The sequence below is a fragment of the Centroberyx gerrardi genome, chromosome 4, assembly GCF_048128805.1.
Source record: "Centroberyx gerrardi isolate f3 chromosome 4, fCenGer3.hap1.cur.20231027, whole genome shotgun sequence".
Classification (NCBI taxonomy): Eukaryota; Metazoa; Chordata; class Actinopteri; order Beryciformes; family Berycidae; genus Centroberyx; species Centroberyx gerrardi.
This window is the reverse complement of record NC_136000.1, coordinates 2,388,383-2,411,621: the sequence shown is the minus strand read 5'-3', so window position 1 is coordinate 2,411,621 and position 23,239 is coordinate 2,388,383. Positions and strand designations below refer to the sequence as shown.

General features: G+C 44.1%; 1 protein-coding gene across 1 annotated transcript in view; it reads right to left on the bottom strand.

Annotated features, from left to right (window-relative positions):
* Positions 1-228: 228 nt before the first annotated feature.
* The window catches only part of LOC139924214 (metabotropic glutamate receptor 8-like), a 186,358-nt gene continuing 163,347 nt past the window's right edge, over positions 229-23,239 (bottom strand). Inside the window, exons 7-10 of the mRNA XM_078282874.1 lie at positions 21,143-21,282; positions 19,441-20,376; positions 1,875-2,121; positions 229-278 (exon numbers count right to left, since the gene is read on the bottom strand). Coding sequence (XP_078139000.1) covers positions 229-278; positions 1,875-2,121; positions 19,441-20,376; positions 21,143-21,282 — 1,373 coding nt within the window. The remainder of the gene's footprint in view (positions 279-1,874; positions 2,122-19,440; positions 20,377-21,142; positions 21,283-23,239) is intronic.

The following is a 23,239-nucleotide window of genomic DNA, read 5'->3' as shown; positions in this document are numbered from 1 at the left end:
TCTTTTTTTTGCGCCGCGTCTGTCTGCAGCAGACGCCGCCTCGTTCCTCGCCGCCAAAACCCCCACGGACGCGTCGGTTCAGTCTGTCCCCCCCGTCCCGATGGTTCAGACGCAGAGCGACGGCAGAGTCTCAGCTCTCTTTACGCCCTTCGTCTCCTCTGAGCCTGACAAAAACCAAATCTGCTCGCGTAATGTCCCGGGAATCCTCGTCTCGGAGCTCCTCGCTCCTCACATGGCGTGATTGGTGTAGCTGACATATGTTGTTTTGGTTGATGGCACTGGAGAGAGGGAGGGAAAACACAGCAGGTTAGTTTACTGATAGCTTGCCGCATTACCCACAATCCCCCGAGGTCCCGCGAGTCAAACTGAGTTCGGCTGCTGATTGTGTGCAGTGCGGCTGAAGACGGCGAGATAAAAGAGAAAGTAAGTCTTGCGTAAGGTACAGAAGTAAACCGATCTGAGAGTTGCTTCTTGTTAGATAAAGCGGATTTGAGTTCAGTCAGCACTATTTTGATGAGTAAACAAGCAAACGCCTCCCACACTTCTGCTGACAGACCAAGAAACGGCTTTGAAGTTTAAATCTGAGCAGTAAACAATTTTGCTTCATCAGATCCAGTCTCAGGTGACTTTCCTAACAAACCGAGCAGCGAAGTCGAAGCCAACTTCCCCCCGAAATCCCCGTTACTGCCAAGCCTCCTCATGCCGACTCTGTTCGTCCTCAGGCCAACAGAACGACTTTCACTTTACTGACGGACTGATGACGCTTCTCTCTCTCCTCCCTGTCTTCCTCTTACCTTTTGTCAGAGAATATTTAACATAATGTATTGTTTAAAGTTAAAAAGCCTTCGTTATTCTCGGCTATTTCATGTTAAAATGTTAGAAAACGGACCAACGTGTTGAGGCTCCACCCGATGATTAGACAGACACTGACTACTGCTGCAATCAGCCTCCAGTTGCCATGTAGGAATTGCAGGCCTAGTTCACACTAATCCAGGTAAATTTGAAACGCATCTTTATTTCTCCGTTTTGGCCTTTCATCCACACTAATTTGGCATTTTCAACCACTGAAAACGGGGCTTTTCGAAAACGGTGACATGCGATTATCGTGTGATCTCAGGTGTTATCACTGTCATGTGATCCATCGGCTGTTTCAACGCCTCAAGGAATGCTGGTTGTGGCTGGAGAGCCGCCCCAAACTTTTTTTGGCATTTTTTCGGAAACGTAACTTGCTCACGGACTTCGTTCTTATCGATCGCTCTGTAAACAACAACCTTAAAAAATGCTGGCGGCGGAAAGCCTGCAGGAATGGTGGAAACTGAGGACAGGGGACCTTTAGAAAATGCTGGCGTGGACGGAAAACGTTCAACACGAAAACAGCATTTTCAAATTTACCTGGATTAGTGTGGACTCGGCCATAGGCGCTCACTGAATGCCCGCCTTTCCAAAAAACAAAATACAAAAACAAAACAAAAAAACATTGTAGGACAAGAAACACAGGCCTGTTTCTGAGACCCAGGACAGTTGAGTCAGTGTTTATGAACTTTCCCAGCACTTTCTTTCCTAAAGCGAAACCTTGAACCTGTGATGTGACTGGGATGTAAAATCAGCGGCTGATCCACTGACCATGAATGGGGCCTTAAGATGCTGCGTTGAGTCATCACACCAACATTAAGTTTATATTCTAGCATTGTTAGCAGGTATGAACCAGAATTTAACACAAATGGAATTATGCAGCGACCAAAAAAGTGTTAAACAAAACAAAACTATCTTATATTTTAGATTCTTTAAAGTAGCCGCCCTTGTGGGGTAAAAATGCCCCTTCCTTGCGTATATAAACCCCCCCCTCACCCCCCCTCTCAGACCCCGGTCCTCACCGTTGGCCTCCACGCCTTCGCACAGCTCGGTCTTCACCTCGCCGTTGGGCCGCTCGGCCGCCAGCTGCGACAGCTTGCTGGTCATGGTGGCGGCGGTGACGATGGCCTTGAAGCTGCGCTTGCGCTTGGGAACGTTCTGCTCCGGGTGGAAGATGATGATGTAGACCTTGGGCATGTAGAGCATCCCCAGGGAGACGGAGGCGCTCAGGCTGAGGGAGACGGTCAGCGTGGCCGTCTGGATGTACATCTGAGGGGAGGACAGATGGGGGGGGGGGGGGGGGGGGGGGGGGGGGACCAATGAGAGGCTGGTGAGCTTCAAAGGGACAGCTGGAGGCCGTCTTTAACATCCCATAAGCATGCGGGGAAATGAACAGCAGCCTCCAGACAGATGCTGGGAAACTCTCACTGTCTACGCTACCAAACTCTTTGTCAAATCACTGTTGTCATGTGAAAACCTCGTAACTCCAGTTCTGATTAATTACAAGAAACAGGAAAGAAACAGGCATGAAACAATACCAAAGACATACCAAGACAAACAAGACCCAACAAACTAATTAAAAAGAACAAAAAACAATAAATTACAACACTCCAATGCGTTTCGGCGTTGGCCTTCAGGGAGCTTCCAACAATTCATGTTGTTGTTTTTTTTTTATTGTTCCCTGATGAAGGCCAACGCCGAAACGCACTGGAGTGTTTTTAAATGTCCCTCGATGAGCCCATAAAATAAATGGCTTTTTACGTTTTTTTCAAAGAAGAGTGCCTTGGACTTTTGTTTCATTCAGTTACATATGTCAAACCACTTTGCACCATTTTTGTAGCACTCTCCAGTTTTCAACAGGGCAGTAGATGCACGAATGCTGACTCTGATAAGTGACACCAACAGAATCAGAACATATCAAAAACTTGTCATATATACCATAAGGAATAGAAAATTAAGCATATTTCAAGCATATTTCTGCTTGTCGGCTGTTGTGTTTAAACTGTTCAAACAGAAACAGTCGGTGTCATGAAAAGGAATAGAGAACCCAGACCCAGACCAGTAAGTAAATCCAGCACAACTCCCTAAACCTAACCTGACTTGCTGCTGTCAACACTGCAAACCCCATGATAACTTCTGGTTGACTGTTCCAAGGAGAATGAGGGAAGAAATCATTTTATAGACTAGACTAGACTTCCAAAAATCAAGGAGAAAAAACAAATCAAAACAGCTGTCAGAAAAAAGAAGACGACTATGGATCAATCAATCAATCAATCTTAAAGACGTGAAGACAGACAGCGATCAGTCCAGTCTGCTCAGATCAGTTCAGATCTGCTGAGACATTTCAGCTAGCTGTAGCTTTCTAAATATAAGGCTGAAGAGTCAAGAAAAATCTGACTCAACTTTAGAGAAAGAAAAGTTTGAATTAGGGCTGAACGATTTTGAAAAAATATCTAATTGCGATTATTTTGACTGATATTGCAATTGCGATATGATTTGCGATATTAGAGGGAATGATCATTTTTACATCATTATTCTCATTTTCATTGAAAAACGTATTAAAATGATTATGGTGTGATTTTTGCGGGGATCTGTACCAAACAAAGATGTTTTCTTAAGTCTGTAGAATATGATGTGTAGGCAGGACGTCTCTGCAGCACCACAATATTTCATTTAAAATGATATTTTGACACATTTCGCCTTCAACAAATATTGCGCCTCCTGCGATTTGAAAATTGCAGTAGGCCATATTGCGATTTCGATAAAATTTCGATTAATTGTTCAGCCCTTGTCTGAATGATTGCTAGCATACACAACACATCTACTGCTTTGTCGCCTAGCAACACAAAAGAAGCGTCACAGCTGTTGGTTTAGCTAGCGTTACCTAGCCTAGCTAGTTAGCAGGATTGGAGGCATTAGCATGACTATAACGTTACTTCCCTAAACTTTGACCACATTTACAATTACTATTTCTTTACACTTTATTTCAACAGTCACTCTCAACACGTCAGTTTGTCTCAACAGACAGTAACAGGCAGTCAACCAACCACTAGCAGACTATCAGGATGCTAAACAACAGACTTCATCACCTGTCACCTGTTAACTATCAGCAGGGAGAAACACTTTCCGACATATTGAATGTTTTCAGTCAACTGTCTTACTGTCCTATAACCTGAACTAACCAAGTGTTTTAGATGCTAAACTTAACCCTAACATGACTGAAGATGCTGATAGTCTACAGTCTATTGACAGATAGTCAGACAGACAGTTTACTTGACAATCAACTTATAGTTAGTTCACATACTGTAAATTATAGATAAGCCTAGTTTGTTGATCTTTTGTTGATTGTCAACTGAAAATACCCAGCTGATCTGTTGAAACATAGAATTTGAATTGATAGGATGCTCATTCCCATTCAAATCTACACTCTTGGATGGTCATTTGGCTGATTCACTTACAGTGGCTGCAAACTAGTCAGTGATCCAACATGGCACTTGGCACGGTTGCCATGGTATTTTGCCTCTGAAAAGCTCTGTTAGATATATTTCCTTGTATTGGAGACATGATGCATGAACCTCTAGTGTCACTTGTACTTGTATCATGCTGCTGATAAACCTGAACAGGGTCAAATCTGCCGTCTGCTGCTCACTGCAGCAGGAAAACACCGTTTCACCTCAGATATCAGCTTCCTGCGGGAAGTCACACACACACACACACACACGCATACACACACACGCAAATGCAGCACTCTCACATGCACATTCAGACATAAACATATGCACACACCTACACAGATGCACACACACACACACATACTCACAGGTATACAAGCACACATACTCACCTTCATGCACACACACAAACACACATACTCACAGATTAATTCACACACATACATGCTCACACACTCATAGATAAACACACACACACATACACCAGCGTACACACACACACACTAAACCCTCTCCCTCACGCTGAGCTCACCCAGGCAGCACAAACCTCTGTTTCCTCTCACTTCCTCACCACACATCACCCTCAGCATCTGTCAGAACACACCTGCGCACACACTCCCAACACGCAACGGCGACCGCCCGCGTAGCCATGGCAACCGCCCGCCTCACGCTAAGCCGAGGCCCCGGCTAATGGCCCTCTCATTGAGTGGTAAACTGACAGCGGGGAATCCTCGGCGGGGCTCCGCTCAGCCGCGGCGCCGCGCTGTTTGGAAGACGCACAGAAGAAGGAAAACCGGCAACAGATGGCAAGTTTCCCCGAGAGCCCAAACAACGGCGGCGAGGAGGCAATTCCAGTGACGCATCAAGGAGTCATTATGAAAATGTATCGCAGACATCGGAGCATAAAGCCATTTGCGGGCCTCGGAGAAAAACAACCTCTGAAGTGATTTATGCCGCCGTGACGCCGCAAGCTGTTATTACAAAGCCAGCGATACGTGCGATTCAAGGTCGAAAGAGTTTGGCGAGGCGTTTGTGGAAACAGGGATTGTGCAGCAGGGGGAAACAAAAAAGGTGAGGCGCTGCAGGAAGGCCATGAGTCTGCTCTCAGGAAATATCATGAATGAGGACAAGTCTTAAAATGCAAATATGTCGCTCCGTGCTGGAAAAGACAGAAATGTGTCTCCTAGCAGGAAAAGGATCAGCTGGAGGAGACAGGACTAGAAACAGGAAGTTGTTTGATGGTCAGGGTGTGGAGGTCGGGGGTCACATGGGGCGTTAGCTAACCTTTTCATGTGACCAACAGGTGAAAATGTCCAGTCCAGTTCCTGCTGTTGGACCAGAATCCTTTACTGACCTAAATTGGTTTCTGTCAGAAACATGGAGGCGGAGCTTCAGAGTTCAGCCTCATTTCACGTCACTTTTATGAGTCTGTGTTGTTTTTTTCCAACTGACAGACTGGTCTGCATTTCTAAACTTGAACAACTCTCTTATAGAGTCTTTTCTTTGAATCAGTATCACAACATAACATGAATTCAGTGGGTAAGAGTGTGAGACGTCACTCAGCACCGCCTCTGTCAGCTGCTGGAACACTTTGTGAATTTGTAGTTTAGTAAATTATGTTTGAACACTTTGAAGTTACATTGTGTTGTAACATCACTGTATGTACATTATGTATTTGGGAAATTTTGATCAAGTCACAATACTTTTCCAGGTTAGTACACAGTTTAATACACTGGAATAAGTAAAGTGTTACCTGATTGGGAGAAATGTAAACTAGATGGAGACAGAAGTAAATGGGCTGAAACTCTAAATCACACTGCTGTTCTGATCTGAAAGTGTGTGTGTGTTGCATACCTGAACTGAACAGGACTGTTCACAAACCAGAAGGGAAAACCAGATGACCCCAGATGGACTCCCTCCATCTCTGTTTTTTAAATCTAGGCTGAAGACACATTTTTATTCTCTGGCCTTTCTGGCCCACTAATATTTTAATCTGTTGTCATGTCTATAACTCTGTATTTTGTCCCTTGTTGTTGCTTATTGTTGTTGTTGGTATGTTTCTCCTTGTGTTTTTACTTATATTTTAATGTTCTTTGTACTGCACTTTGGTCAGCTCAAGCTGTGTTTAAATGTGCTCTAGAAATAAACTTTACTTACTTACTTACAGTTCAGGCTCTTTAGATCATGCCATCATTTTCTACAATCTACAGTCTATTGAATTAAACGGAGCAGGACTGTTTCATTACATATTGCAGCTCTCTAGGCATAAAAACTGGATGGATGATGGAAGTATGGATGTTGACGCCATTGATGGATAACAATGATGGATGGATGTTATTTATTATCATTATTTATTATTTTCCTGGTAACTGCAACTGAAACTCATGTTGCCCACACAGGACTTTTGTGGAAATGTTTCAGCTTTTTTACAGAAATGTATTTCATGGTGGTGAAATGAGACGTTACTTCTTTTATTATAACTGCCAGGTTAAACAATGGAAGAAACTCCAGGTGTTTGAAACTCCAGAAACGTTGTAATAAAAAGTTGTGTGGGAATTTCTTCCATTGTTAATTCTTCTGCTCTCCTCCGACGCACCTGCACTGACCTTTTTTTTGGATGTGTGAGTGGCAGAAAATCCCCCCAGTCACCTTTTCCACCTCTCAGTTGGCGCTGTTGATTTGTACGACATCAAATATTAAATAAATCTCAGAAAAGACTGAACTAAACTATTCTAGACCAACTGTGGTTTCATAAAAGTAGCGCCGTTCCCTTTCATCAAGCACTGAATACAGAGAGCCGTCCTGTGGCAGCACTGCAGGCTGGAGCTCACACTCACTTCATGAATTCATGACTTCTTGAAATTGAACTCCCCGGCCCGGCAAACCCCTTCCCGCCTGATCAAAGCCGGACTAGTTTTAAGCCCGGTACAGCAGGAGTCGCTGCAGCTGGCGAGGCCTCGCTCGATCTGGAGCAGCAGCAGCAGCCGCCTCAGATCTTTAATCAGAACGGCGGCGGCAGGCCTTCAGAGCGGCGAGGAGCCAAGAACCCATCGCCTTGGCTTTTAGGTCAGCCTGGGAATCTGGGGCACGAAGCTCGCTGACATTTACAGTAGCACCGGCAGCCGGGCCATGCGGCGGCTGCAGCTGAGACACAGAGGGAAGGCGGAGAATGAGTAATAAGCACATCTGAGGCGCCGCGCTCCGCTCCGAGCGCCGGTCGGAGGGGAGGAAGGCCGAGGAGGAGAGCAGGTAGAGAGAGGCGGCGTCTCTCCACGCCGCCGCGCATAATGAACAGGCTTTTGATATTCTGCTGCACCGTCCTGCAGAGAATTAGGATGCGGCTCACACCCGCATCATTTGAGCCCGATCTCCAAAATGCTCCTCTGGGGAATGTAACTTTTCTGACCTTACGTGGCGAGGCACTTTATCATATTAATATACTTAACTGTGTTATTATCGCCGTCTCCAGCCCACGTCTCAGGGCGAGTATTCATCTGCTAATACGGACATCAAGAAATCCTTCCACTCCTCCCTTTAGCACTTATTTTTATTTCTGTTCCCAGCTCTTCTGTCACTGCGCTGTGACCTCTGACCCTTCACCTCCTCCTTTCTACTGGCTGCTTGAAATGTTCGTGATCTAGGACCTGGAGTTTATTGCAGCACCGTCTATTCAAATCTCTAAAATGAATGCAGAAGTGTTTTTGGTTGAATGATGAAGACAATTTATGTTCAGATCTCAGATATCTGAGTTTGCTCATTTCTTATTTGAAGCATGAAATAGAAGGAAAAGTGTACTATATGTATAAGTGAAATAGTGCTTTTTTTTTGTCTTTTTATCTTAGTTTAGATGTCTAGTACATGTTGTATTTCTTGTCTTTTTGTGATACAAGAAAAAGATACTGTTTAGTTTCAGGGTAATGACACCAGAATAAAATGAATCAATCAATCATATTCTACCTCATTATAAGTCGCTTTGGATAAGAGCATCAGCTAAATGTCTAAAATGTGAAGCATCATCACTTTTTCTGATGCTGTTCTGCTGTTCTGCCACTTTCCAAAGCCCGTCGAGGGTTAGGGTTAGCTTCATTCAAACACCTGAAGATGATTTTTTACAGGTCGTTGTCCACCTTTGGACTCCGACTCGACTCCGGCGTGACGCTGGCGTGTGTTTGGACGCTGAACGATGCACCGCCTTTGCTGTTTATGCCCCTTTTTCGCTCCTACCAATTTATTCTGCGGCTCCTGCGAAAAAGTCTAAAGGCGGCGGCGATTAGCTTTGCTCCGCTGCTTATCTCTCTCATGCTCCTCAAACTTGTCGAGAGAAAGTCAATACCGACCACAATGTTATTGCCTGCCATCCATAGCTGTCATTTAAGCTCTGGTTTTATTTTCCGCCAGGCAAAGTGGGTCGCCCTGGGCCAAATGAAAAGAACATATTGCTAGTTTGCAGGGACGGAGACAGATGAGTAGGTATGAGCTGAATCCAAATTTTTCTTTTAGTTGCACTTTCTTCCCACCTTTTGAGAGATTTCTACAAGACGGGCCAGCTACGTTCTCAGCAGTGTTTGTGTGTGTGTGTGTGTGTGAGGGGATGTGAGCTGGGGGTTCGGTTCCCACTGGGGCCTCCGATGCTAAAACTGTAAGCACTCATGGTACTGTAAGGCACTTCGGTCCGGCAAACAGCAGTTATGTGGCATTAATACTGTATTGTATTTTTAACTCCTCCCTCACCAGACACTAAGACCTGGATTTGCTTCTGTTTCTTTCTCTTTTGGCCCGTCACCGTCTGTTCCAGCCCCAACTCCAGGTTTTACTGAAATAAGTGCTGCATGTTGGATTGGATGGAACATGAAATTTAGAAAAGCTCTGTGTAACTCTGTGTAGAGTCTTGGGTCGTGTCTCTTCCTCCATGATAAAACCCCCAAATCAGTGATTCTGTGATCTGTTGCAGATTCTGACTATATATAAAAAACTAGTCCTGCTGCTGAATTGTGTTTAAGTGAATCTCTTTCTTTATGTTTATTAAACCTTTCAGTTTGAACAAGTGGAACACTGAAATCCGGTCGGAGGAAATGAACGAAGAAAATAATACGTTTACCAATAACTGTAAATAGGCGGAAAAAATTCTCTCAATTCTCCAATCTCCTCTACCGGAGCAACAGTTATTTCCTGTATAGAATCAGATCCTGTGTGAAATATTCAATACAGAGACAACAGCAGATTTAATTTAAAACTTGCTGACTCACTTACATAATGGATTTTTTTGTCTTCATCTTAATTTTTTCCTCACACCTGCTCTGTGTCGCCAGATGGGAATAACGTTTCAATTACTGTTAGTCTGGTTAGCATCCAGGCAGCGGAGACACAGAAGTTTAGACGCTTCCGCAGCAGGCAGCCAATCAGGAGCCTGTTTGATACAGAGCCAGTGTTTTGCTCTGATTTAATTGGCTCACGGTCAGTTAGAGTGTACGGTGGCCAGCAGGGACAAAGTTTGAGAACAGGCAAAGACCAAAGACTGAATATAGCCGAGACGTTCAGGTGTTATTGTCTTTTTTCTCTCTTTCTCTCTCTCTCTCTCTCTTGTTGTTGTTGTTCATGTTGATGTTTTATATGTATAATTGTTTTTAATATGTGTTGTTTGTAAATGATGGACTCTTGGAAGATTAGTCCTTGGGCTAAAAGAGATCCAAATCAAATCCAAATCAAATCAATCATCTCTAAAAGTTTGTTGACTTATATTGATTTATCCACCAAAGACAAACTGTACAGTCATTTGACCTTTGGCAGCTGGTAAATCAGACCCTGGATATCAGTATATATTATTATATATATTAACACATATGGTTCAGGGACAGCAGGCCGTCCCAAACGGTGCAGGGGGAAATCACATGACATACAGCAGACAGCAGACTGCACATTTCACTCCACAAATAGACATCCAGCCTGGAGAGTCTGGCTGGACGAGTGCATGATGAGGCAGTTAAACTGAGCAGGAAGACAGCAACCACTGATAACAACCACGCTGCCATTATCCCAATGTCTCCATCCAATAACGCCACCGGCATGTTCTCCTCCGGTCACGCCGCGGCATCCTGCAAGCGGCGACGCGCGGCCCGGACCGGCGACACGACAGAGAGCGATAGATACTCTGCAGAACTCGCCGTCTCGCAGCGTCGGAGGAGAATGTTTCGACGCGGCGTCTCCTGCTCAGCGGACGCCAGCCGCTCGTAAGGAAATCAATTTAACAAGTCACTCCCACTCGCAGCGGTGGCAGCCATTCAGAGATGATGGAGAGGAGGAGAGGAGGTTTAAAACAGTAATGGGTTGGGATGCTCTGCTATTAATTGTGCAGCTTCCCCCCGCCCCCCCCCCACGGGTATCGAGCTGAGCGGCGGCAGCGGATGCGACAGCCATCTGCTCCTGGAATGACAGAGCCGTGGCGTTTTTCCAGCGATTACGCAGCTTGATGTGATCAATGGGAAGAGGCGCTAATCAGCGGAGTGACGGCGCCCGGCTTCGTCTGCCGCTCCGAAAGACGGCGAGGAGGCAGACTCGCATCGACTCCCCGCCTCGCCGGCAGACACATGGCTGACATATGACTATTTTGAAAGTTTGGGTTTCAAAATGACGTATCGCTCTGAGAAGTTTTGACACCCACTCTCAGAAAGAGTACTGATAGCACAAAACTGGAACAAATGATGGTACTTTTTCAGAGGAGAGTGGTAACTTGAGTCCTTGGTTGGCAAAATGATAACGGCCCTCCCTTCCCCCTCACCTCGACACACTCTGTATTTTACAGATACTAGATGATGAAACTCCAGGTAATGATTGTTTTTTTTTTTTTTTTTCAAAAGTGGATATATGGCATTATGGAGTTGAATCCCTCAGTTGATAGATGGAAAAAAATAAAGAAAAAAGTCAAATAATCAGAGGAGGCTGCCAGGGAGAGGAGGAGTTGGGATTGCATGGTGAGAGGAAAGTGCAAAGTGGAAAGTATTTGTGAATAAATCCACTGCAAGTCAAAAGTTTGTAGTGAATCGGCAAAACTCAAGTTTGTATTGGAAAGTTGTTCCCAGAGAGTGTCCTAACCCTACGGTGAAGTACTGACAACACTTGGCTGTCGGAAACTATTTCAATTTCAAATTTCAGCCAAAAATTGAAATGAATTTGAATCACAAGCTGTCCGTTAAATGTGTCAAAAACAGTATTTTTTTAACCCCTTGCATCCTGACTTTCCCCTTAAATTTCCCCTCAAATACCTTCAAAATCAGAATTTTTTTTCCATACTGTACGACAACGTCCCATCCATATTCTGTATCTGTTCCTCCCAACGCTTCACTGAAGCTACAGCTGCTGATACTGAGTGAAATATTCAAATCCAAGACGCCATTATTTATGGCTGCACCATCACATCATTTTCTACACATTTCCCTGTAATTCAGCCTGACATGTTTGGTGTCTTTGGAAACCTTGGGATCTTCACTAGAATTTAAAATAAAGTTCTGTGGGTTTGAACAAAGCTCGGCTGCGGTGGAAGAGGTTTTAACACAGCTGATTGCAGTCGCTGGTTCCTCATGACTCGACTCCATAGACCCTCATTCTCTTCTCTTCTACCAGCCTGCTAGTTTGTAATTAACACACACATCACTGCTAGAAGCATCAGCCTGACCAGGACATTTCTACTTCTCCTAATTTAAGTGTCTGGAAGATATTTGGTTTCCCCTCAGTAAAAGTTCAGACTCCTCCAGGGATTTACTCCATTTTCTCTCTTCAAATATAAAAATTTAAAAACAAAACACCAACCCAAAAGACAATGAATAACTTGTCTGTTCCTTGCGCCCTGCTTTCATGTGTCAATATCATTATGTACATTTTACCATTAATATTCAAATTTCTGATGAATTTGACTCATTTCGGTTAATTCTTAGATTTAATTTTTAGGGGAAAGTGACGGCCGTAACTCTCTGGGTGTTCGGTGTTTGGATCGGTCTGTTATTCTGCAGACAGACTTCCATGTTTGTATTCCTCCAGATTAATCTTGTACTTGTGATTTTTTCCCTCTGCCAAACAACAAGATTAATTGGGTCTGCAGACCGTTTAAGATTTGGACAGCTAGTCCGTCTTGTGGAAAGATCATTGGCTGTCCGTCTGTTGACTAATAGTTAGACTTGGACACCAGAGTGCTGAGCAAATGCTGTAGAGTCCTTCTGGCTTCTCTGCATTGGCTCCGGTTTTCCTCCAGGACCGAATTCAAAACCCTTCTCCAGACTTTCCAGGGAAAAGCCCCCCCATCCCCCCATCCCCCCCAAACCCTCTGGGGTTGTGGGGTTGCTTTGTGACCGAGGATGAGCTGCCTTGACAGGATGAAGCACAGCGTCGGGTCACTGGTGAGATGTTATGGACAGTATGGTTTATCTAATGGGAGATGGAAATGTTTGCTAGCTTGCTAATGCTAGCTCGCTACGTTTTTATGAATGCGGGTTGTTACTGCTGCTCTAAGATGAATATATTCAAGTAGTATTATGTTGTCTGAAGCTCGTATTTAGCTAGTAGTCGGTGCACAAATTTCGTACATTTCACAACAGGAGAGATTGTCATAGTAAACAGCTAATACCTCCAAACTGCTACACCAAATGATCTCAACAGCATCGATTACACATCAAAGCGGCGCGCTGCTGTGCAGATCTGCACTCGTCTTTCCAGCAGCACACTGAGACTTGCACTTGAGATTAACACACTTTAAATGAAAAGTGTGTTTTAAATAAAATGCATCATCAGCGGCGGACAAAACAGATTTCTGCCTGGCTGCACACCACTGTCGCCAACTTGGTGACTTTGCCTCCAGATTTAGTGACTTTTCAGACTCCTGCCAACTTTATTTCTCAAAAGCGACTAGCGACAAACCTGCCGACTTTTTCTGACCATGGGGAACGACGTTAATGTGTTGCATCCTGAAGTATTTTTTGCGACAGATTGACACGGCTGATACAGATTTGCGCTTAAACCAAACAGGTCTGATGATTACAGCTCACGCCAAACACAGCGCAGCCCCTTCCACTGCTAAGAGCGGGGACTGTAGGTTATATATATTGATATGCAAATTAGTGCATGATGTCATCTGGCGACTTTTTGAGCAGCCAATAGCTACTTTCCTTAGAAAAGAGTCGGCAGCGCTGCTTTACACTTGCGAGCTCAAAAGCTTACCAGCAGCAGAAACACTGTGACTGCAGCTTTCCTCTGAATAAATGAATTCAGACGTGAAAGAGAGCTGGGCTTGGATTAGAATTTTAAATTTGACTTGACATACAGCTGTTTATTGATTTTCTGCGTCTGGTTATATGAAGCATATCACTATTTGCATATGTTTACAGAGCGCAGGGACGGGATTGGAGCGTCCATTCCAAAAGCGGGCTGATGGAAAGTCAATAGCGTTCACCACAGCTGGGCGGTGAGTGCAGAGCTGAGCAGACACATCGGTCCGATGAATAATGAATCAGACCCGAGGTGTTTGTTGTGTTTTACAGCGACTCTGCAATTAACAGCCTGGACCCTCCGAGCGCCCAGACAACACAGATATCTGCAAGAAAACAGATCTGTAGAGACAATCCCTCTGCTGTGTGATCTGGGAAAAACAGAAAATTAATTTAATGTTTTATTGTTCCTTATATGACCCACCTGACTGAATGTTCTGTGTTTTTCATTCTCTTAAAGCCATTTTGATCTAAAGGCTTCTGCTTAAATGCTTGAAATTCGTTTCTTAGACAAATATAAATAGTGAAGTTGTTCCTATGTATGAATTTCTTTCCAAAGCCTTTGTCTTTCCATCAAGGCAAAGGGCGGCTGCTTTAAATAATCTAAAATATAAGATCGTTTTGATTTGTTTAACACTTTTTTTTGGTTCCATTTGTGTTATTTCATAGTTTTGATGTCTTTACTATTATTCTAAAATGTGGAAAATAGGAAAAATAAAGAAAAATGTGGTGTGTCCAATGAGTGAGCAAAATAACTTCTGTTTCCTTTGGTTCAGTTATTATGACAGACTTGAGATATGTTTCAGAAAAAGTCGATTCTGCAGCAAAAAAAAAAAAACGCCAGCGAGCTTTATGTGATACCTGAGTCTGTTTAGGACGAACTGTTTGGACAGGATTAGTTCTACAGGAGGAAGTCTGTAATTTTAGTCCCGTCCAAAACCTGCCACGTCAGTAAGTTTTCCCTCCTGTAAAAACCACCTGAGGGAGAACTCGTCCCGTCTGAACTCACTTCCCTCAGAGCGTGTGTGTGATGTGAAGGCCGACTGAAGGTTTACATGACTGCAGATCGTCAGCAGGATAATCAATATTTTTCAATAATTTTCAACCGGATTAACGTTGATCGGTTTATTCTAAAACGATCAGGTGTTCATATGAGGTCCAGACATTGGACTGCAAAAACTGACAAACTTGTTCAGTTATTTTCTCTTGTCTCCAGACTTATCAAGCTTATTTTTGGATTTTTTTTTTGTGTGAAATCATCTCACTGCACTGGCAGATAATTTTACCGGTTTCAACAAATTTGAGGAGAATGTAACTTGTTTCAGGACATTTTCTTGGTAAACGTTTAAATTGTCTTGGAGAAAGTTTCTTGTTTCCAGATTTTCTTCATTGTTTTGTGATGATTTCTTGACAGAAGTCATATTGGCATGAATCAAGTGAAATTTACTGAAACCAGCAGATTATCTGCCAGTGCAGCGAGAGAATTTGACTAAAAATATCATGACATAAGCTGATAGGTCTGGAAACAAGATAAAATAACTGGACAACTTGTCATTTTATGCAGTGTGGGAATAAGTCTGAAATAGTGAAATTAATTTGATTATTAGACTGCATGTAAACATAGTCAGTGATGCATCGATGTGTGTTTTAAACCTAGAGGCCATGACAATGACATGAACTAAATCAATCATAAATAAATATTTCAAATGTACATGTGTCCGCTCCATGTGATGCATGTTGTCAGGCGGCATGATTCATTTGGTGGGACGCTAGTTTTAATGGCATCCAATAATAATAATTATGTGCTACTTTGGCACCTGAATTTCCCCAAGGGGATTAATAAAGTGCTATCTTATCTTATCTTTAATGCTCCTGTAGGGAAATCCTCTTTGCCTTTTGTATGTCAAGCTACAGCATGTTCCTCACTATATACAAGAGGCCACTTTCATAGCAAATAATGCATAAGCCAGCTATATAAGTGAGACTTTACCTAAGTTTACTATGAATGTTGTGTGAATCTTGTAAGGCTACATAGGGCTTATAAGCTTATAAGTTGCCACTTTCATACTATTAAACTTCTAGGTGTCATAATATAAATCATAGAAAGCTGTTCCTCTTATGACTTTTATAAAACGTGTTTGTATGGGAAGTGCCACGGTGAAAAGAGAGAACATATTTCTTTCTTGGCGTGTTTTAATTGCACTATCTGTTCCAGTCCTGTGCTCTGTTCTCCTTCACCAGCTTTATTAGTGTTTCCACCTGTATTGATTTAACAGAAAAACTCTGGATCAGGTTATCTGAGGATCCATGAGCTCATCACTTCTCTGCTCCCTGAAAACCAGCCTGACCTGCACCACATCAAACACTCATATCACTGATATTATATAGATATAGGCCTAGTCTGCTGTCTGTATGTAGACTGATATGTTCATGATATGTTCCAGGGTTTCCACTTTCACTCCAACATCAAATTCAAGCACTTTTCAATGACTTTCAAGGTCTTGTTTGGTGAAATTAACAGACTCAGAGTTGTTTTGTGTTATCTGGTCCGGTGTCTGGTCGCTCTTTCCTGGGAAAAATCCTCTGCCGCACAGGAAGTGATGCGTTTTACGTTTCCGGTTTGTTTGGAATCAACAGAAGAAGAAGAACTGGGTAGTTAGCATGAGCAGCGATAGCCGCCATGACTGAACAGACAGAGAGAAGAGAAACTCAAACTGCAGTAACAGAGAATCCAAGCTCCGCCCCCACACTGTTTGATTGACAGGTGATCTGTGGGACGTGCAGAGCAGAAACACTTAGCAGCAAAGATGGAGACAAAATTAAACTCACAGATTATCATGATTTCAAGTCTCTCTCTCCCAAAAAACAACACTCCATATCATCAGTATCTCAACTGTAGCATAGCAAGGAGACTCATAAAAAAATATTAAAAAATCTCAGTAATTCACACCACCTGTGCGTCAAATCCTCTGATTTTATCTTCCTTTAGAGAAGATAATGAGCAAAATCCTCCATCTGGCAGCTCAGTTACAGCAAACTAAACCCAAAAAACGTTGAATAAGCTCAGTTTGATTCAGCTGTAATGAGGTTTCTGTTGGATGGATGAAGAGCAGTCGAGGGGTTTGTGGTGATTAGAAACTAATTCATTAGCAATCAATCCCAGCCAGTGTGTTAAAGGCCTCAGTATCAGATGTAACCAGCAGGAGCCGATCAATATTTCAGATCAATATATCAGATCAATATATCAGATATTGTCATTTCTGTGGATCAACTTGTTATTATAATCTCTGGAACATCTCTCTCTCTCTCTCTTTTACACACAACCCACACACACACACACACACACACACACACACACACACACACACACAATCACATACATACTCCTATCTCACAAACACACATTCACTCTCCTTATCTCTTTCTACTGCTGTCTCTCTCTCTCACTCTCTCTCTCTCTCACACACACACACACACACACCAAGTCCTTCTATCTTTCTCTCACTCACACATACATTTCTCTCTCCTCATCTCTCCTTTGCACCTCTCTCACACAACACTCCTGTCTGTCGCTCTCACACACACAAACACACTCTTTCTCTCTGTCACACACACACACACACACACACACACCATGAAGTCCACACACCAACTGAACAAACTAAACCTGGTTTGTCTCTGGAGTGTGTGTGTGTGTTTCCAGCCAATCCCACGCTGACGCTGCAGGTATTTCCTCACCTGAGCTGCATCACCGAACAGTCGTCCAATCAGAAGCCGATATAGCCGACTCAATATCACAGCAAGTATTCACTGTTTCCCAGAGCTCTCCCAGAAAGCTTTACAGTAACTTCCCAGGGTCCAAAATCCAGGCTCCTGATTGGCTGCCTGTTACGCTGCTCTACACAAAGTGCCAGCATCTAAACCTCCGGGATGGGACGAGAGGATTGGCTCCAAAATCATCTCTGTGTCTCTGGTAGAAAACTCAAATGTGTTTCTCTACCAACTGATGTATCATCATCCCTAAAGTTTAAACACTTGCAAAACTGAAATAGCGGAGAAATAAAGAGACCTGACATGCGCAAAAAATGTCGCTTCCGGGGCTCCGTAGATCGCTCTGTCCGGTGCGCATGCTAACGCTTTAGCACACAGCATGTTAAGAGATTGTAAAAGTTATTCTTAGCAGGTAATGTTTCTTAGTTTACCGGCTCTTACAGGCTGAGCCGAGATTTCTAACTGCTATTTCCCCACAGTATGTAAGATTCATGTGATAGAAACAGCAGCGTCAGGTCATCGGAGATTCAACAACCAATCAACTCTTACTGTGACACTGAGTCGGCCCGCGGTGGAGCAGCCTGGCCTGTGATTGGACGCATGTATTCAGGATTCCTACACATTTTCAATTAAGAAATTCCATACCTTTTCCAGACCTTGATTTGTTTTGAAGATTTTGTCTGGTGTTCAATATGATTTACGCAGACAGACATCTTGCCCCTGCTAACTAGGTCATATCACTGTATAGATGAAGATTGTTCTTCACAGCGACAAATAGCCTATCAGAATATGTGAGATGATTGGCCGGGTTCCTACACGGTTTCCATTTTAAAGTTCCATATTTTTCCCAGACCCTATGTTCTTGACTGGATTTGATTTTGGTCGGTATTTGATATAATGCATGCTGACAGCGGCTGGGTAATAAGAGCATCCCTCTATCTGAACATTATTCTTCACATCAACAAAAACTGTGGACTCAAAGTGGGTCTACAACAACATAAAAGCTATAATTATGTGTGTATCGGACCTGAACCACAACATTTTCCATACTTTTCCAGACATTTTTTCAAATTCCCAAACTATTCAAGACCTGGAAATGATCAAATTCATTTTTAATACTTTTCCAGGCTTTCCAGACCTGCGTAGGAACCCTGTGTATTGTTTACTGATGCAGTTCAGGTCTTGCCTGATATCAGACAGAATTGTCAACTCGTTACTCTCCATTTCCATCTTCAGTCTGACGTTGCCTCCACTCTAACCGATTTCCGTGGGGGAGGGGGATTCGATTTTCCCTAACCAATCACTAGAGACCGACGTATCCGCCTGAATCTAACGTCATTTTAAGTCGACACTGATGCGAAAAAAACATCTCCCCTTTGAATAAATGCCTTCAAAGCAGAGTGCTGCTCGGATTTCAAAGTAATTGGTACTTTAAATGGATTTAGAACAGCCTCGATAGCAGCGTCTATCTTTCTACAGCGGTCGCCATTGTTGTTATTACTCCTCCTTGGTTCCGGCGCACAGCTTGACAACAGCTTGACAACGGCATTAGTCCCGCCCGTGGCGCTGATTGGCTATTCGTTAGTCCCCCCCGGCGCTCATTGGACCGATCATTTTTCAACCGAGAGAAACCGCTGTTTCATGTCACGATGCCAGACCAGAAGCAGTCAACTCGGTGGAGAGGGCGGATTCAAAGGTCTGGACCCAGGCAAGTTCAGGTCCGCCAAAGACTTGAAACATACATTGTGTATCTGTTTATACACTATAGCCATCAAAAAGTCCCCATCTGGCATCTATCCTGCAACTCTCCTGCAGCAGCACTGCAACAGCTGCTGCAGCGTCTGAAATGTCTTTGCACTTTATAATAATGGCTGAAAAGACAACACATTTTAAATTCCTGAACACTGGAGCTGTAATGCAGAAAGCACAGAGGCTTCTAACACGGCAGCATCTGTATTACATAAACATGTACAGTAGGCTGTCACTTACGGTGGGACTGTACATGGTGGATCTTGCTGACAGCGTGCAGCATGTTTCCATATATAAACATTCCTTGAGGGATGAATGTTACATAAAACATTACCGTGCATAATTTATCAAGGAGACACACTCACCCGCTCCGCCGACTGCGCCGTCCCAAAGAAGATGGGTATAAAGGCCAGCCATATGATGCAGGTAGTGTACATAGTAAATCCAATGGGCTTGGCCTCGTTGAAGGTCTCTGGCACGCCCCGCGTCTTGATGGCGTAAACAGTGCATGTGACCATCAAGAGGATGCTGTAGCCCAGCGAGCAGATGAGCGACAGGTCGGAGATGTCGCACTTCAGCACGCCGCGAGCGTTCTGGGGGTCCTGCGTGCGCTGCTCGCCGTAGTCCACGAAGGTGTGCGGCGGGTCGGCGGCGAACCACACGAAGACGCCCAGCAGCTGCACGGAGATGAGCGAGAAGGTGATGACCAGCTGGGAGGCCGGCGAGATGAAGCGGGGCGCCGTCACCGCCTTCTTCCCCTGCTCGAAGATGCGGTGGATGCGGTTGGTCTTGGTGAGCAGCGCGGCGTAGCTGAAGCACATGCCGAGGCCCAGGAAGATGCGGCGGAAGGAGCAGACGGCGACGTCGGGCGCGGCGATCATGGGGAAGGTGATGATGTAGCACAGGAAGATGCCCGTCAGCAGAACGTAGCTCATCTCCCGGCCCGAGGCGCGCACGATGGGCGTGTCGTTGTAGCGGACGAAGGTGACGATGACGAAGGTGGTGGCGACGATGCCCAGGATGGAGATGAAGACGGGCACCACGGCCCAGGGGGAGTGCCACTCCAGCTTGATGATGGGGATGGGCTGGCAGCCGGTGCGGTTGCGGTCGGGCCGGCGCTCGTAGGAACAGAGCTCGCAGGTGAACTCGCTGGCCTGGAAGTGGTATCCCTCGCAGCGCTCGCAGTGCCAGCAGCACGGGACGCCCTTCACCACCTTCTTCCTCTCGCCCGTCTGGCAGGGCAAGCTGCACACCGAGGCCGGGACCGACGGGTCGCCGCTGGCCCACTGCAGGGCCTCCATCTGGGGGGGAGGAGGGGGGGTCAGAGAGGAGGGGGGTCAACCAGGCTGGTCTACATTCATCATCGTCATCATCATCATCATCATTATCATCATCATTGTCGTGATCATCCAACCTGATCTCACAAAAATACGTGAAATGAACTTGACTCGTTAAAACCAAATTACGTGTTGGTGGCACGTAAATTATGAAACAGTTATGTGAAGCAGACACGACTATTGCCACATTTTCATTTTTAATGAAAGTTTTTCTTAAACTATCCCTAACCCTAACCGACCAAAGCCTTTCAAACCTCAACCAAGTTGTTTTACTTGCCTAAACTGAACCGTTAGCCAACCTTTGGAACATAAACATTATTTTTTACATAATTTGCGTCCACAGCTCGTAAATCTGCGTTTCAGAGTTTGTTTTCATTTCACGTATTTGTGTGAGATCATGTGATCATCATACAGTACCATCTACTGTTCCCAGGCAAATTTAGTTTTCCACGTCTGCACAGAAAATAGTGGACAGACAACACATTCACATTCACCATCATCCAAAATCATCAGCATCATCAAAACCATCATCATCATGACTACTGACCCCATCATCACACTCTATCATGGTGTTAAAATCCCCATCATCACACTCAGCTCCCACATCTTTGTCAAAATATTTGCATTGAATGACTAATCATCTATATCATCCGGCCGACTCAGCGTCTGACAGATCCTGACAAAATAAGAGATTTTCTCATCCAGGACCTGACAGTCCGGCGCTCCTTACGTTCAGATGCAGCTGATTGGTCCAGTGGCCGATGACCTTGTACTCTGTCGTGGACCGGTTGTTGATCTGGTACTGGAAGATGTCGTAGCGTCCGGGGGCGTCGCCGTTCTCGTTGAACATGACGGGAGTCCCGGCACTTCCTGTAAAAAAAGACAGAAAGTGAAACGATCAGGAAGTGGAACAGGAAGCTGCTGCACGCTGAAACGAAAAAACTATGAAAAATAACTTCTACAGAGCGAGAGAATCCATCACAGGAAACATCAAGTCTTCATTTGGTTTGATCAAAGTTTCTGTTTTCTCCTCATGTCATCGTCTCCTCCAGGAAATAATCCTCAAAACACTTTACTGTCACATCCAGCAGTTCATTTCAAACTCGGTTTGACACCGTAAAGTGTGGATTTTAAAAGCGATGTGTAAACAAAATGTAAACTAGTCGTAGACAGAAGTAAATAGGGTTTAACTCTAAATGAGACTGGTGTTCTCCTTTAATAATAACCTTTCATATACAACATGCAGCTCAAAGTCCTTTACATCAATAGAAGGTAAACATATAAAAGAAAAAAATATATATACTGTATATGTATATAAAAGAACAAGCAAGATGCATTGCATTGAAGAATCAAATCATGTATAAAAGATAAGATATGCAAAAATATGCAAATAAATAGACAAAGTGAATTGCATTAAAAGAACACAATCAAATTAAACTGTTAAAATGAAGACTTGAAAGCTAAGCTGAAAAGATTCATTACCTGTCAACAGTCTGGACACCTGACTGAATGTTCTGTGTTTTTCATTCTCTTAAAGCCATTTTGATCTAAAGGCTTCTGCTTAAATGCTTGAAATTAGTTTCTTAGACAAATAGAAATAGTGAAGTTGATGCCTATGTATGAATTTCTTTCATTCTTTCAGAGCCTGCCGATATATAATATTCTTTCCACAGTTTAGGAGCAGAGTTAAAGGAGGCTGCCTTAATTTGCCCAACAGCACTTCTGCAGTAGTAGACAAGGGAAGGCGGAGACAGTCTGGGGATTCAAACCAACAACCTCCCGGTCACCAGCTGCTCCCGTGACCCCCGGCACCCAGCGAGCCGCCTGCTGCTCATACAGCATCGTGTCAACAAAGATGAAAAGGCTTCCGGCTCTTGCTTTTTAATAAAGTAACCTGTTACTTCCTATCATTTTTTCCTGAAATCCACTTGGGTTTTGCTGTCAACTTGACACCAGCTTCCCTCTCAACTTGACTCATGTTATCACAGCCGTTTTCCCGCCGGCTTGTCATGGAAACATACCACAGAAACGTCTCGGCGCCGTAATGATAAAAACCCTTCCTGCCACGTTCGCTTTTCCTCCCCGTCACCCGGCTCTCCAGCGCTGTTCACACCCACCCACCGGCGAGATGGGAGAGCGTTATTAAAAACCATCTCTGCAGAGACGTGTGTTATTAAATCTGCAGCATCCTGCAAAAAAATATCCATCTTAAAAGGTCATTTTGGTCTGGTACCGAGGCTTAAAATCTTGGTTTTCCTTAAATTTGCTTAATTGCGCTGTTTCCCATCGCAGCTTCACCCAGCTTTCGGTCTTAGGTCTTCATCATTAATAAGATAAACAAAATCATCGACATTATGTTTTTGAATAGAATAGTGTTTGGTAGAATGATGAAGTGATATGAGAAAGACCCAAATCACTTTCTGCTTAGAAACAAGCCTTATCGAATGGCTTTTACTGATGTGATGTCAGCATCTCCTCCAGCTACACACTGGCTCTTATATGATACGCATCAATCAAAATGACAGCTGTCAATCAGAAACGACACACATCACTATGACTTTATGTCCTGTTTATTCCCACAGTAACGCTCACAGACACATGGCTCATTATTCTCTGTGCTGCAGGAAGCCAGACCAGAACCAGAAGCTCCATGGCAGACTAAAAGGTTAGAAGATGGCCGACAATAACTTCATCCGTTCACACACTGCTCCTCTCCCCCTGTGCAGAGAACTAAGGGGGATGAGCGTCCAATGACTGAACAGATCAGTGGATGACATCATCCAAAGACTTCTAGCTCCTTTTTGGTCAGCCAATAACAGGAGAAATG